The sequence below is a fragment of the Seriola lalandi genome, unplaced genomic scaffold (assembly GCF_002814215.2).
Source record: "Seriola lalandi dorsalis isolate HSWRI2012SDOR001 ecotype SW California unplaced genomic scaffold, Sedor1 jcf7180002054851, whole genome shotgun sequence".
NCBI lineage: Eukaryota > Metazoa > Chordata > Actinopteri > Carangiformes > Carangidae > Seriola > Seriola lalandi.
Window position 1 is genome coordinate 545,511 of NW_019525404.1, and position 16,757 is coordinate 562,267.

General features: G+C 38.5%; 1 protein-coding gene across 3 annotated transcripts in view; it reads left to right on the forward strand.

Annotated features, from left to right (window-relative positions):
- The window catches only part of rnf24 (ring finger protein 24), a 32,454-nt gene that overhangs the window by 10,677 nt on the left and 5,020 nt on the right, over positions 1-16,757 (forward strand). For 2 of the 3 annotated variants that reach the window (XM_087179552.1, XM_023427127.2), the window contains 4 exons: positions 5,003-5,152; positions 8,764-8,806; positions 9,693-9,734; positions 15,327-15,406. In XM_087179552.1, the coding sequence (XP_087035678.1) occupies positions 5,010-5,152; positions 8,764-8,806; positions 9,693-9,734; positions 15,327-15,406 (308 nt within the window). In that variant the 5' untranslated portion in view covers positions 5,003-5,009. Of the gene's footprint in view, positions 1-1,130; positions 1,332-5,002; positions 5,153-8,763; positions 8,807-9,692; positions 9,735-15,326; positions 15,407-16,757 lie in introns of those variants that run through there. The other variant, XM_023427126.2, reaches the window with a different exon arrangement.

A 16,757-nucleotide genomic window follows, 5' to 3' on the forward strand; every position in this document is an offset into this window, starting at 1 on the left:
TCCAGAAATCTTCCTTTTTTTTTTATTTTTTTATTTTTTATTAAAACTAGAGAGTTTTCAGTTCAATTGTGTGATCATTTTGGAGGATGCAGTGTGTGATACTGTATAGCTGTATTGCATTAAACAGAGAAGTGTTTCTGTTATTTAGCCTACCTTAATCTGAATGACCCACGTGTCTATCCCATAGCTGTCCCTAGAATTGAAAAGAAGGATTTATGCGTCTATGTTGGGTGGTATGGCAGCCAACCTGTAGTTGCTTTGGGTGTAGGAGTTGTAGTTCAGTATAAGATTACAATTCACAGGAGGTGCATGTCAGCCCTGTAGGACCCACACCTTGCTACTTAGAACTGGTAATGTCCACATATCAATGCAGACATTCTTTTAACACACCAAGGAATTAGCTGTTGCTAACCAAGGTAGCTACAGGAGCTACAGCTGAAAGCTTCAGTTAGTATGGAAACAGTAGTTTTTTATTTTATTGAAACTCAAATCCACCTTGAATTGGTGTCAGATTGGACATGATTATGAAAGGCACACACTTGTCTATACAAGGTATCACAGCTGACAATGCATGTCAGAGAAAAAAGGAAACCATGAGATGGAAGGAACTGGATTATGTTGTGGCACAGATCTGGGGGAGGCTGCTTTGAACTGGTTTTCCCTCAAGTGTGTCTTTCCAACTCATGTCCAATCAGCTGAATTTACCACAGGTGGACTCCAATCAAGGTGTAGAAATATCTTTAAGATAATCAAGAGAAGTGGGAGGCACCTGGGTTAGATTTCAAGAGTCACAGCAAAGTGTCTGAATACTATCAATGTATTATTTAAATTTTTTGTTTTTAATAAATATACAAAAATCCTCTAAAATGTTACTGGGAGTAGATTGCAGGGGGAAAAATAAATATATTCAGCACGAGGCTGCAACATAACATAATTTGGAAATATTGAAGAGGTCTGAACACTTTATGAATGTAGTGTGTCTGCTATGTAAGATAGATTGTCAGTGCTGGTCTCAAATGTTTCCAGAGGCGTTTTAAGTGTGTGGAAAGTGTTTGCTCTGCAGCAGGTTTGTGTGTTTAGATGAGCAGGGTTAGGTCGTCGTGGCTGTTAAGAGAGATAGAGATACCAAAAGGAGTTAGAGAGGGGAGAGATAGGTTTGAGTTTGGCTTGGAGCTTTTATGGACAGGGCAAAGAAGGGCTATGGTACATGCCAGTTGACAGGACCTAATCCACTGACAAGGACCTCAAGGACAGGTCATACCACTTTTCAAAGGCCTGTGTAATACATCTATAAAGATTTTTCTGTTCTTCAGCATGAAGGCACCACTCGGGTATGTGTATCCTCTATGTCTGTGTTTTTACATGAAAAAAAGTAATGATGTAGTTGTTTATTGTCTTGTGCGGTCAACACCAGTCGTTGCTTTTAAACTGGAGCTTAAACCATTTAGTATTTACTCTATTTTGTCACCTTAGGACTTGTATGAAGTTGTTATTCAACATATATGAAGTGATAAAAGTCTATTGTCTACAAAGTTGCTTAAGTAGCTACTGTGAAGACTGGAGTGTGTTGGTTTGATGTTTCTCCAGAGATGCTTGTTAGTTTGTGTGAACGGCATGTAGCTCCGCAGCATGTTTGTAAGTTCAGATAAGCAGGGGGAGGTTGTGTGGGCTGTGGTTGGAGGGAAAGACAGGGAGAGAGAAGCAGGGCTTGAGTTTGGCATGGAGCCTTCAAATTAGGCAAAGAAGGACAGTCAGAATTACATCATTGCATGATCTTATCTACAGGTGATTAAGTGGTTGGCAGCAGTTAGTCAGCCGGTGATATGACCAGCTGAATAGGCTCTTGCTGCTTGGAAAGTGCGACTACCTAAGTAGCTTTTGTGATATAAAAGCAATGAATCTTTCATCACCCTAGTTATGTCTTATTTGTGTCATCAATCACTTGTACTCCCTGTGCTGTCCAACCTCTATCTCTGGACATGTATACGCTGTTTGTATACGCAATATTACTGTTTTTCCTATGATAATGCTTTATCAACTGATATTGCTAACAGTAGCAACAGCAAGCAAGCAACAACAATAACAACCTTCAAACTTGTTGAACTGGGTCGCGGTCAACTCGACCGTGACGTCATTCCCAGCTCCGACATCCGACTTCCAAGGTAAATGTTATGCAGCATATGTCACTTCTCACTGCCTCATGGGAGCTGCTGGATAAAGTTTTCCTGGCATTCATATCAGTTTGTAGGTTTTGTACCCTCTTGTTTGCTGTTTCATGAAGGCAGTGCACTAACTCCATCCCTTATATAAACTATTTGTCCCATCAAAAGATTTATCTTCAGTGCAGGACACAGTCTTCCAGCCGCCACCTGAATCTCATGGTTGTGATACTGTCTTTTGACTATTTAGTTTGGCCCCTGCATCAGCAAAACATGTCAGTGATATTTACTTTCAGTGCTTGCAACAGTGTGGTCAATTTGAACAGGATAACACCATTTTGGGAACATTTACCCACATCATTTTTCCTTCCCTGCGTACCAGTGACCACATATGTTCTGTACAGTGAGAGCTTGTTGTATTTAAGAAGTAAAAAAAAAAAAAAATCTAAATAGAACATATCTGGTAATACTGAAGTCATAGTGAGACACTGAAACATATGTTGGAAAGAGAACTTCAAGTTACTAATCCTGTCACCCCTGGTCTCTGATATCTATGAGCCAGCTGTGTTACCAAGATCACTGTGTAAAACTGGAAAGAGGTGAGCATATCTCAAATGGCATATGACACCGTGCCAACCCCTTTTTATAGGGGAGACGAGTGGCCCCGCATTGAGGCACCCATCATGATTGCCAATACTGGCTGGAGCAATGTTGTACCGGGGCTTCTGAGGATAATGTTGAGAGGGTGAGACACCTCCCTTATATAATGGAGAGCAAGGTTTTCAGTCACTGTGATACACACATGGTGTAATCATAAACAGGAAAGGATTTTAATGGCCATGGCAAATCTTACAAAACTTTCCACTATCCAGCGAAGTGTAGTGGAATGGAACTCTTGGTGTTTTGGAAGGGGAGGGGCACAAGACAGGGTTCCAAAGGGAGCAAGTTATTCCTGTCTTCCCCTCCCCCTCTTCTCGGAGTAGGGGTAGACATGTCCAGTCATGTCCCCTTGATATATGAAGTAAGAGCACTTGACCAATGGATCCTTGTTGGTGTGTCTTGGCTTTTAAGCATCAGTTGTTCAAAACATTTCTTTAGGTATACCCACACAATGTGAGAAGATACATGTTAAATTTAGCCGATATAAACACTGTATATTTTTAAACAGTGTATTTTGAATAATAAAAACAAAACAAAGAACCCTTTCTCTTTGAATTGCCACTTGCCTTGTTTTTGGAAAATAAGGAGAGCAGTACAACACTGTTGGCCATGTACGACATAAATGCTACACAGCATGTTTTCGGGGTTCACCTTTATTGCTTAATGTTAAACGGTTTTGGGGGGAGTTTTTCCTGTAGTGATTCCAGGGTCAAAGGACAGGGAATGTCGTATTCTGTACAGACTGCAAAGCCCCTTGAGGCAAATTTGTGATTATCCTAGATAAATAGAATTAGACTTTACCTATTTGTGCCATTGCCCTGATGTTTGCGTTCAGTGTATATTTAGAGATTTGGGTATCAGCCCAATTTAAGCAAACCCTTAGAGCAAGAGGGGTTTTCTTTGAGTCGTAAATCAGCTGTACAGAGACGACCGATGGCTCATTAGTTAGAGGGGTGGTGGCGATAAAAGGGTAAAGTCTCCTACTATGGGTTTTTATTGAATTACTTTAATGTTTTAGTGCCTGTGGTGACCAAAGCTGTCTTTAACATTTCCTGGACCACTTAACCTATATCACAACAGGTGTACCATTGCCATTTTATTAGGTACTCAATGCTAAAACTAATGCAGTTTAATATAACAGTCGTGCAATGAATTCCACTTTCATGAAAGTTATGGCTGGACCAGGTATGGTCAATGTGCAAAATTGAGAACAAAGTTGTGACTGTTGTAACTGCTGTAAACAACTACTTACAATGGAAAGTAGCAAGAACCTGCTGGCAAAGTTTCTAAATGCCGCTAGATGATGTAATATGCTAATTTGCATAGTAATGACAACATCACGTCATATTTGCACTCTGCCTGTTGTGAGCCGGTTTCAGCTCTTTTTCTGTTTGATTTTCTCCTACTCTCTGTGCTCACATATACAGTGTTTTAATACAGCTGAATTCACAATAAAGCTGTTCTCATTTACATGTTTTTCCATTTCTGTTGTCAGACAATGGAACAAGTATGAAATGGTGACTGAAATGTGGCCTATTAAGACTAAATGTCACTTCCAAGCCATTTCCAAGCTGCTGCTCTGCACTGCTAAAATTCTGATTTTATAACTGCGATGTCATCTCACAAAATCACCCAACACATGTTAAAGACAACGGCTGTACTGTGATATTTACCTGTAAAATGATCACTCACAGAGGAACCTAGAGGCTCATTTACACTGAGAGAGTAGACTAACTTTGCATGGTGTTGCTCTTCCTCAAATGCCACTCCAGACAATTTCCTGTTTGCCTATGCCCATAGTTACCACATTGGTCTTTTTTTAATTTGTAAACTCCACAACAATGAAAAAGCAGTAGAAGTAAGCCAATTGTGTTTTCAGGATTAGGTCATCAGAGATCTGACATCCAAAACATTTTGAAACCGACAGCTGAAGTCATAAAAGGCAGAGCTCTTAACAGAAACAGTTACATTAAAACTAAACCAAAAATGAAACCAAACCTTGAAATATGTTCCTGTCATAGTGAAAGTCAGACTAATTTGAGAGAGTAAATTACCATCGTTTCAGTTTTCTGTTGTCATCTAATGCTGTTTCATTATTAGTCCAAGTTTTTTCTGTCCACAGAGCATGTTGAAGTGTGTGGAAATACTAATGTACTCTGTTTCATTTGTCTCTCTCTATCCAGACTATCCATGAGCTCCGATTTCCCACACTGCAGTTTCAGGATGCCAAATATAGGGTTCCAGAACCTTCCCCTTAATATCTACATTGTGGTGTTTGGGACAGCCATCTTTGTCTTCATCCTCAGCCTCCTCTTCTGCTGCTACTTAATAAGGTAACATCCATTCACACTTTAGCTTTGGATTTGGCTTCACTTAGAATTTTAACTGAGTATGATGTTGCTTTGTTGTGTGGGTTTGTGACCAAAAGTGTCATACAGTGGTTTCTTAAGCTAGTCAGCATTGTCTTTTCACTGGGAGCAACAAATAATGAATCTGGTGGTAGTGCAACACAAGTCGACATTTTAATGAACCATGTGGACTACATTATCCTGTTCATGCATAGCCACTTTCCAAAAAGCCAAAAAATTAAGGTTGGAAAACACAAATGTGCATTTATCTCAGTGAGACTAAAACTGCCACGGTGAAGTGATAACTGTGTGCAAACCAGTTAACCCGAGAAACCAGAATAATCTGGCATACACATTATTACCTTCACAACTATAACAGCATTGAAAACAGACTGCAGACTGTTTGCTGGAGGGACCTGGTGCCTTGCAGATTTGTTTGTCCTTCTATTGTCGACCAACTCCTGCACTTCACCTTTTTATACAGATTTAAAAGTACAAGTGAATTTTCAATACACATAGCTTTCTTCATAAAAGATATTGTGCACCCTGACTCAGAAGACCATAATAGCTTTGAACACAGTGTACCATTTTTGACTAGGAAACTGTGAGTACCACTACTTATGTGGGACTTGAAAATAATAATGAGGACTGAATGTTAATTCTCACAGACTGTCATTATGCAACAGTCCTCATAACACATCCTTGTACATTTCAGGTCACTTTGGCTTGTGAATTATTCATTCAGCAGTGTTTCACTAGCTAGCTCTATCCATATTTATGCATAAACAGGATATATTAACAGGTACCAATGTTTCTTAATGTTAATGGTTTAATATTAATGAAAACTTTGTATCTAGTACTGTAAAAAAAAAAAAAAAGAAAAAGAAAAAAAAAGCCTGCTGTGAAGGTCAGTACTAAATATGTCTTCACCCTGAATTTGTTATATTCTTGAAATCTACTGTATGTAAAACTGTTACATGAAATATCTTATAATCATGTACTTTCTGTCCAACATACTGTATGGCACTTGTCACTATGTCTTTTAGTTGAGGCTCAATTAAAAGGCTGTCTTTTTTCCTTTTTTAGAAATGTGTGTTTTTTGTGTATGTCTTGTTAATAGTCATTTCACAAAAGGGCGAAATGTTTCAACAGCACAGTTTGGAGATGGTAGCTAAGATACAATAATTGGTGATTTGATAGGAAAAACCGTAATATTATGCTGAGATTCAAAGCTGCTTGTCTACATTATTATGATCATGGCACTTGGCGTCAAAGAAACTAGTTATAACCCTTTTTTTCTAAGAGCCACTTAACCTGCTAAATATCCACACCATATTCCTACATTAATTAAATTTACTTTTGGATATTCATTAAATTTGCATTTGAATGTTTAAATCTCTTGTTTGTAACCATTTATATTCATCTTGTTAAAACAACCTTTTTTTTTGCATTAAGCCTTGAGTGTAATCTAATAATTATTTCCCCTAAAGGAAAAGTAGCGGTGGTTACTCGTCATTCCTTTGCCCCTCTTTTTAACCCCACTGGTCTTATAGAATTGTCCTGGCTGCTGTTGCTGCAGGGGTTTTCTCCTGGCAGCGACAAACTGAACAGAAATAATGTCCAGCATCTTTTATCTAAGACAGTGAGAAGCAGCAGTTCTCAACAAAATTCACCCCTCGCCACCCTGTCATATCCTATCTTGCAGGGCATATGGTAAGTAGGTTAACTACCACTGTGTTCCTACAATTCCTTCTAAATGTAAAGAGACATTTATTACTTTGATGCAGTACCATGATTCAGTACTATAACGTCAAGGTTGCCAGTTTACTAAAGGCAAAAAGAAGAGCGATTTTTGCTCCATAAAAGGCATCTAAAGGTGCAGTCTCCCAAAGGAACTGGCCCAATATGACTTAAATCAAACTACCATCAGGTATGATGAATATAAAATTCAGTTCAAAGACTCAATGCTGAAAATAATATTATTTTGGTCTCAAAAAATTAATAAGCCTGACGGCTACATTTAAGTTTTTTTCCATTTAAACCCTGAAGGTCAATTGAAAGGACTTCTCCTTCAATACAGTTTTTATCCACTTAGCGCCACTGCTCTTTTTTTCACTGATGGGTGAATGAAGGGGCCGAGGAATGTAAATGTTAAAGTTGACATGTGATAGGTTAGTATTATCAACAAAGGCAGACTTGCACACATGGTTTGAAACACGTAAGACGCCCACAAAAATACTCAACCACCTCTATCAATGAGTCCTCAGTCCTCCACAGACACATATGTGAATTATGCAATGCAGCATTCAGAAACATTGAAAAGTTTTTCTTGAGCGTGGGCTGCTTCTGAGTGCAGAAGGCCTTTTGTGGTCGTGGAAATAATCCAAAGGTTTACAAATGTGCTTTATAAAGAATTGCAGAGCAAATACAAGATCAGTGAGCTCAATCAACAATGTAGTCAGCCCTGTAGATTGTAACATGTTAGGTGTTCATGACTTATCAACGCAGTGACATACCAAAAGGTAGACCAAACCAGTTGAAGATTCTTGACTATAATGGTGGCTGACATGCACATTTTACATTTTGAGTCGCCTGTCGACTGCAGTCAAATCATGATAATGATAGTTTTCAGAGGAAGGTCAATTTAGACACAATTTGGTTTTTCTATTTTCAGCTCACTGTTTTCCTCACCCAGTTTGACAATGGGTCAAGGTCCATTTGGCAACCCCCACACCCACGACCTTGTCCCTTACCTACCCTTGAGAGTTTCTGCACCTTTACCTGCTGACCTCTTTCAAAATGTCAGTTTCTCTCCTAGACTGTGCTGCTTGTTTTACAGATCCCTCTCACTCTGCTGCGAGAGGTTAAGGTTACTTGTAATGGAGGTAAATCTTACAAACCTATGAATTTCTCCTATCTTTCTTCCTGTTGTTTTCTTCCCTTTTTCTGCATATTTATTCTCATTCTCAATACCTAGAATCTCTTCTGATCCAATTCTCTTCCTCTCTTTATTCACTGAGTTGTTTTGTTTTTGCTCATTTATTAGAGCAATGTTTATGAAGAGTTACACCAAGAGTTTGATGTAAACCATAAACTTTGGTTGTATTTGTTGGTTCTCTCCCTCTAACTTGGAGTTGTGCGAGCATTTGTAGAGTGCCTTAACCTACAGTAATATTTGTTTTATGTGAACCAGTGTATTTTGGGTGATATTGCGAGTTGATATTTTACTATAAGTTCAGCGTTTGTTTTGACAAGAAACCAAGGCTTAAGGCATTTTAAGAAGATACCTGTTAATATGTAACTTGGCTTACTATTGGATTACTAAACAAAAGAAATATTTGACAGTGTTTCATTGTCATTTTATTATTATAACTCCACTCCTTCCTGAGAATTGCTTTCAAATTCTAACACCTATTTGGTACCGCTGTGATACACTAGAATAGACTGGTGTCAAAGGCAAGTATTTATAAGGAAATGACATCCATGTTTGTCATTTTTCTCTCTTTTTCCAGGATGTATGGATAGTTTGTTTATGTAGTCAGCTGGAGAAAGTCACTTACTAATCAAAGAGATGTTTTGTCTTTACGTTTCCCCAGGTTACGGCACCAGGCGCACAAAGAGCTGTATGCATACAAACAAGTAAGCACTCCAGTGACAGACACATACATACACACACACACACACACACACACACACTGCAATTTGGAAATTTGAAATCATATGTGAACTATTGTCTAGGAGAAGTGAAGTGTGAGAGTACTGTATATGCACTTGTGTGGAGAAAATCATGAAGATCCCCTCTGATTCCTAAATGTGCATTCAAGCTGGTGCATCAATTCATTTGCTGAGTCTTCTGGCAGCTGCAGGTATTTCGGGGGTTATGCTGTTAAATGCATTTAGCCCATTTCAAAAATACTTAAACGTTTTAGTAGAACACAACTGCAATATCAAAATTTCTGAATTGCACTTAAGTCGAAGGGAAGCAAGTGGCTCATTTCAGTTGGGGCTGAGCGTGTCAGCAGGGTATAGCCTGCGAAGCTAGTCAGAGGGAGTGATGGAGGGCATAACCATGAGTCTCATGTCCTTCAATTATGTAATACCAGACTGAACAGCCACCCATGTCAACGTTAAACACATGGTTTCACGCACGCACGAACTGGCATAGAATGTGCTACAGTGATCACTAACAGTGTTATTTGTCTCCCATTACTACCTGCCAGTTAAATACATGAACTTGTCTAGGTCCGCTGGGAGTTATGTTATGTAAGACCATCAAGCTCATGTATTAGACATACATACTGTACATACACACGCATACACACACGTGTTCATGCATTTGCTGGAAATCAGCAGCTATTTTATGGTAAATCTTACCTCTGTGTCCTTTATTTAGCCTCAGTGGTTGATTTTTCATCACACACTCATTTTTAGCTGTCAGGTCATTTTCAAGAGGAACTGCTATCTGTGACAATATTAGAGTGTTAGTGTCAACCAGTGACTAATCCGTCCTTATTATCCCCCTTAGGTCATTCAGAAGGAAAAAGTCAAAGAGCTAAATTTGCATGAGGTAAGCACTCATCATTTTTGTTTAGTTATTATCAGTTGATGACACTTTAATATCAAAAATTGTTCCCTTTTAAAAAAACAAGGAGTATCTAGTGGGCAGAACAAGTACAGTAACTTGACAAGTACAAATTGTGCTGTTGTATCACCTGATTTTAGACTAACCATGTGCTTCTCAGTCTTCACAATGCTTCAGCCACACGTGTTATATACTTGTGTCATCCTTAATACTTTTATCCTCTTGGTTGTGCAGTAACATGGAAACCCATAATGCACTGGGCCCTCAATTGATTTAAAATAAAGTTCTAAGCCCTGGGACTCTGAAAGGGCAATTTATGTGTTGTGACCATAATTGCTTCAAAATGGACAATAAACATTCTAAATAGTACATAACTACTGTTATGTACTGTGCTTTAGAAGTATGTGTATATGTTTCAGAACATGTCTGTGCAGTTCAGTACACCTCTGGGTTTTTGAGAATGTGTTTGCCTCTATATTTGAGTGTTTCATGGTGTTGACTTGTTTTCTGTCATTTAAAACTGAGCACATCTGTCTTGACACACTGTCATATGAAAACTAGCATCTTGTGGTTTAGTCATGAGTGTTCTCCTTACTATTAATACATCATGCTGTATGCCAGCTCAGCTTGGTTGGAAAATTACAGCGGAGAGCGTGTAGAGCAACAGCACTGGTTTTGCAGTGGAGAGATGATGGTCCCCAGCCAAGAGCACCATCCCTGTAACACTGCAGTGCAAATGAAATGTTAACAATAGCATCTTCATGTGTGCTTTGGCATGGGGCTAAACACAGTTTATTGTCAGCCGCGTTGGAATTTCCCAGTGTCCCATCAGGCTTTTGTTGTTTATGTTATTCAAAACTGAGAGAAAGCATCAGAAGGTGTCATGTGAGTGAAGTCCATGACCGAATAACCAAGCTGTGTTTGTGTAAGGACAATAATATACACACACAGACACACATGCACGCACACACATTAGCCGGGGTGGATGACCCAGTTTTGAAGACTCCCACACCACAGGATCACACAAGAGACATGACTATAGACTGAGCTGCACAGATCCAGTCTCCACATTTTAATAGAATATCTAGAATAGCAGTGATAATATGGGGTCAGTTTACTGCTCAAGTCATGTAGTTTTTGTGACACGTAACCTGACCAGTTATCCTATATGAGTGCTATTTTTTCAGTATGAGTTTGACCCCTATATTTCTTTAACTCTTCCATATTTTGAATGTAAAGAATACTGTTGTAAAGAATCCATGTAATACAATATGGCATAAAAGTTTACAATAGTCACTGTTGACCAACAGTTCACCAGCAGTTTTTTTTAGCCTAATTTTTACAGTTGTAGTTACACACAAGATGTGTGCTGACTGTGCGTAAACAGTCGGCACATGCAACGGATACTCAAACACCCCAGCCCTCTAATAACCAAGAATTTCGTAGTAATTAGTGTCTGTTTTACTGGCACTAGGCAGCAGCTCATTATGTAATCGGCCACTGGGACTTGCTGCTATAATGATGAGAATAAAGGAGAGACACAGTCTAGTGTTGGGACCTTAGATCATCAGCCTCATAAAACAATCTATATGTAGTGATGCTGAAGTATATAGTAAAATAAATTTCAGTATCCACTCATATTACATTTATTTATCTATTTATTCATCTACTGCTATAGAAAGGCTTGTAAAGCTAATGCAATAAATATCTTAACACAAACTTCCAGTGTAAAGAAAAAGAACTGATGTAGCGTGAGACATAAAAGATTACTCATAACAATAAAACATACCCCAGTGGAAATGTGGGTTGTTAAAGGACAAGATTGTGTTATTAAATTTCTTCATTTTGTTACACTTTATTGTGTTGTAGATGTAATTTTAAATGGATAAAATTGCAGCTTTGCCCATCAGTAACCCATAATGACAAAGTTAAAACACATCCATTAAAGATCAAAAAAATAATAATAATTGGGTGTTGCTGTGGCACTCCACATTGTGTACAAGTATATCCTGTTACTCTTGAGTTTCATAAATGGCCTCTAGGCAGAAATATAAGTGTGTTGAAAGACAAAAATGAAAGCAAACAGATGCAGATTTGTAGGATGAGAAAATGAGAAGCACTCGGCATTCATTTACTTGGTAAATGGTAAGCCCAACTTGGTAATTGCTCTTTTCACAACAGAAAGTAATAGGAAAGTGGGTGGGGCTGGTATCGAAGTGATGCCACCAAGGTGCCAGGCAACATGTCCTCCATCACTAGAGAGCCTGTTGTTCTGAATACAACCCCATTTAGGTTAACAAGTGTCTATTCTGGCTACAAATTGCCTTTTAAGGATTATTCTGAGCTTTGGTTCTTCTCTCCTTTTCTCTCTTACTTTAATCTTGTTCTGTTGCTAAGCTTGTTTGGATCAAGCTTTTTCAAAACTGTATTATTTTGTGACTCATTTCTGCTTAACATTTGTTAAATAACAAATTTTCTAGGGCAAATATTTTGTGCTTGACATAGGCAATATATTGATTTGTCTTCAGCAGAAATAAATAAATCTTGAAATGTATCAGTCTTTACAGACATAGGCTAACGCTTTTTCTTTGATCAAACCCATGATCTTTTCCACCAAATGAAGTCCATGGTTTTTGCATGAAGTCTCTAACTAAGGTTTACAGGATTAATTGACTTAATCGGGGTAAAAAGGAGTTTCTGTCAAAAGTTGGCGAAGGTTGCCAGATCTCAACTGTGAGTGTGACACTGCAGACAAGGCGATGAAAAGAACAAAAACGCTGATCTATTCACCAATAAAGAGAGCAAAGCAGACATCTTAACAGAGGATTGTTCTGTGTCCAAAAATCCTCAGGATAGAAAGCTAGGAGCCTGCATGCTGTTCTTTTCATCCTCACTTGTCCATTCACTCCCCATAAAGCAGAGCCGAAAACAAGAAAATCTGTGTGGCTAAAAGGAGTGATAGGTGCAGGGTTCGGCAGCCAAAACACAGTTTGCCAAATTAAAATCCTCTTTCGTGAAAGTATCACCCCCTGGTTGGATGGCGTTTAGTGATGGGAATGCTGTGTGGATGTCATTTTTGCAAATTGTTGCCTGTTCTTGTCCTTATCATTACTATTTCTAGTACTTGTCTGGAGAGGGTGTAGTCAGCTTTGTGCTACCTGCGTTATATGTATGGTGTGGTCATCCCCATCTTTCCATTAGCCAGCAATTGGCTTCACTTGGAGGTTCACACTACTCCCCCAAGTTTCACCCCCCACTCCTGATGTCACCATTTGTTACAAATAACTCTCAGTTAATTCTGGTTAAAGGTAATTAATCTTGATGAAAACTAGATGATCAGTAACAACGATACTCCGACTCCCTTCCATCATCACTTCCTAATTCAGCAGTTGTCAGATACTCTGTTGTGAGATTATCATCTATCTAAACTGACTCACTTTGTGCAGCCCTGGAGTAATTTCACTGGTGCACTTAGACTTTGCAGTGATGCATTTGATGGAACAGTCAGATATAATAGTTTCTCTTATTGCTGACATGGTCGGGCTTTGGTAAAAGCACCATTTGACCACAATGACTGCAATTTATACTTTGCAACTGAAATCCTAGAGACCTGAAACAACAGAGTTTGAGAGTGAATTGATTGATGAATATTTGATTCAAATCTGTTTTATTGATGCCAAAAGTTACAGGAAGAAGCAGTTGAGAATTATACTTTCCTTTCATGGATAGATGCCATTCATATGTTGCTGTTTAGACATAAAGAGGTGTCATTTGATATATTTTCAGGTAAAGTCATGGCAGTTGACCTGTAGCAAAGGAAACTGTGAACTGAAGGTATGATGTAGCATGAGAATAACATGTGGATTTGTGGAACATCCCACTGATGACGGTGTTATGGTGAAGAGGGAGCTGAGCTTGGGGCCCAAAGTGTCTTAGTTTACCAGTCTATTTTCGCTAGCCCCCGCCTTTAGTCAGCGTCTCTGGATAGTGACTGGGCTAAAATTAGATTCCACTGAAAGGAAACGGTTGAGATGAATTTGCCATTAGATTGGGATGCCACCTGGTCACCTCCCTTCGGATACATAACTGGTATTTCTATCTAGAAGGAAACATTTATGGGCTTCAGTTAGGGTCAAAAAGGTGTTTAGTTTCTAAAGTGATGTTTACAAATAGTTCCAAAGTTTGTAGTTTTTAATCAACCTTTGTAAACCTGTACAATAAATCTGATAAAGGTTTGTATTTGATAAATTTAATTTAAAAAAAAAAACTACAATAAATGAATCAAATCTGGTTTAGTAGATTTTGAAGACAGTTGAGGGCTTAATTTATTCGATGATGCTGTAGAAAATAATGGTTAACATGTAATGTGCTGTGTATGTACGCAAACCCACCTGGGTTGCGAAAGAGACAGCGTCGTCCATCTTTAAAATCTACTACACCTTTCAGGACCTGCAGTGGAGATGAAGGTACTGGAATCACCTGCCCTGTGACTGGACTCTTCTTTGAGATTGGACTCTCATTTTCCAAACAATATCAGATTTTGAACTTGTAATGTCAACATTACACACTGAGTTTTTTTTTTTTTTTTTTTTTTTACAATTATGAATCTTTTCTACAAATACAAATCTTTTTGACCTTAACTTGAGCCCATAGACACTGGGCAGGCCCAGAACATTCACCCAGAATTATATGTCTTGTCCCACTTGGGCACACCCTGTGATCTCAGGAAATGCTGGAGGAAGTGGATGGCAAGAAGGATGTCTGCTTGGCTTACTGTAACTAAAACCTGTATCTGAAAAAAGCAGAAAAAATGAATCAATAGTTGAGCCATTCTTGCGTGTGTTTGATTATCATAGCCATGATACTGTGATACACTACACGTGCTAGGCCTATTCATCACGTCACGCAGGTTGTAACCTGTTAGTGACTTGCTTGAACACGTGTGTGTTTAAAACAAAGGCAATCAACCACAACCTGTCCATCAGGATTTCCTCGGTGACCCTGAAGAGATATTGAACTAAACTGACACAGAATGTGGGTATGACGCAATGAATTTGAGGGCTAGTAAAAACCTATTAGCTGTTCTTCTCTTTTGCCTCCAAAGATTAGACTTAAACATGTACCAGTTGTCTCAGGTTGGCTTTGATGTCTATTGTGGTGTGGTTTGCTGTTATGGCTCTTTCTAACACTTTTACTTTGGTAACAAAATGTTAAACAAGTTGCCTTTGTAACTCCGTCACAGAGATCTCACAGTGTTTTTTCTGTTGAAAGGAAAGGAAAAAAAACACTGCCACTAAAATGTAGCCTCTAAGTCCCCAGTGTGAATTAAGTCAGAGTTATATAACAGAGTTGGGCAATTACTGCTCCCTTGTTTGTTTCAAATGTTTTGCAGATGTTGGCCAGTTGTCCTTTTCCATGTGTGCTTGACCTTTGCTGTTTGGATAGTTTGTTTCCAATTCACCAACAAAAACTCAAATTAAAACCAAAAAAAACAAACACCAGAGAACAGCCTACATGTTCAAAGTTGTTGCACTGTCCTCCTCAGAAAATATCTCTAACTGCCCCTGTCATTTTCAGATATGTGCAGTGTGCTTGGAGGAGTTCAAACAGAAAGACGAGCTGGGGATTTGTCCATGCAAACATGCCTTTCATAGGAAGTAAGTATACGGTTATCACAAACACACACAAGACCAAGGTCATGGCAACATGAATCAATGCAGATTTCCATAACTAAATATCACATTTCCATGAATCTTTAACTGCTCTTTGATATTATAACCCACAGAGAGGCCATGTAAAAGGATATTTTAAAAAAACAAACAAAATTTCAGTGACTAAAATGAACAAGTCATTGTCAAGTCAGTGCACAGGTGGAGTGTGTGACAACAACAATAATAGTTCATTATTATATATTTTTGTACATAAAGGTAAAAGTCAAGTGTGTATGAAGTGAGGAAATACACAGGACATGATAGATTGCTTGAGCCAACTTTGTCCCACACCTTCCCCAGTGCCCTGACCATTTCAGCTGAGTTGTTTATATCAGCACGACACCTCCCTTGGCCTAGTTTTTTTTTCCCCCAGTTGCAGCAAGAGTGGTCACCACTCGCTGAATCCACTGTATAAACACTCCTTTTAGTGTGTGTGCAAGTAAAGCCATGTTGTTTCAGAGAGACAACAGACATTCCAAGCAAGCCACTACCAAATAAAAGATCTGCACTGAAGAGCATGCTCACTTCTCACACTTATAAACACAGAAAACAGTATGTGTATGTATGTGCCTGCTGCCTTGTCCATTTAATACTCATGCCACATGTGCTTTTGGAAGTCACTACTCAAGTTTGATGAACTTCATATCGTCAGCTGCTCCACAACTTTGCTCTTATGAACCCCATTCTTACTCACATGTACTCGCACACATGTGTGGCTACAACTAACAATTATTTGCATTATTGTTTACTCTTAAAATAATTTCTTTTTGCGCCAAAGACTATTATTTTCTCTGGAACAACACCATGTTTTGCAAATTGGGCTTGAAACAAAAAAATGAAATGAATTAATTGTCAGAAGAGTTGTTGATTCATTTTCTGTCAATTGATAGTTTCAGCTCTACATTCCCTTATGTTTGACCTTGTGCCACTTAATTCGTGTGGTTATACAATGTGTGTATGTGTGCATATGCCACTGACCATCATTAAATTGAGAATCAACATTAAATCTATTTTTTGATCATGAAACATTCACGTCCTGTAGATTTGGAAAGTGGCTGTAAAGGTTTGTTGTTCTTCTCAGAGAACACTGGCTGTGATCATCTTGGATTTCTTGGCATTTATGATTCCTGTAATAAAAAAATCTAAGGAAATCAAACCGCTCCTTCACTCCTGTATTAGAGCCCCACTGAGACTGGGATGTATAGATTGATACCAATATTGATATTGCAATATACAATAACAATGTATGTGATTTTTATATATATATATATTTTTTTTTTTTTTTTTTTTTTTTTTA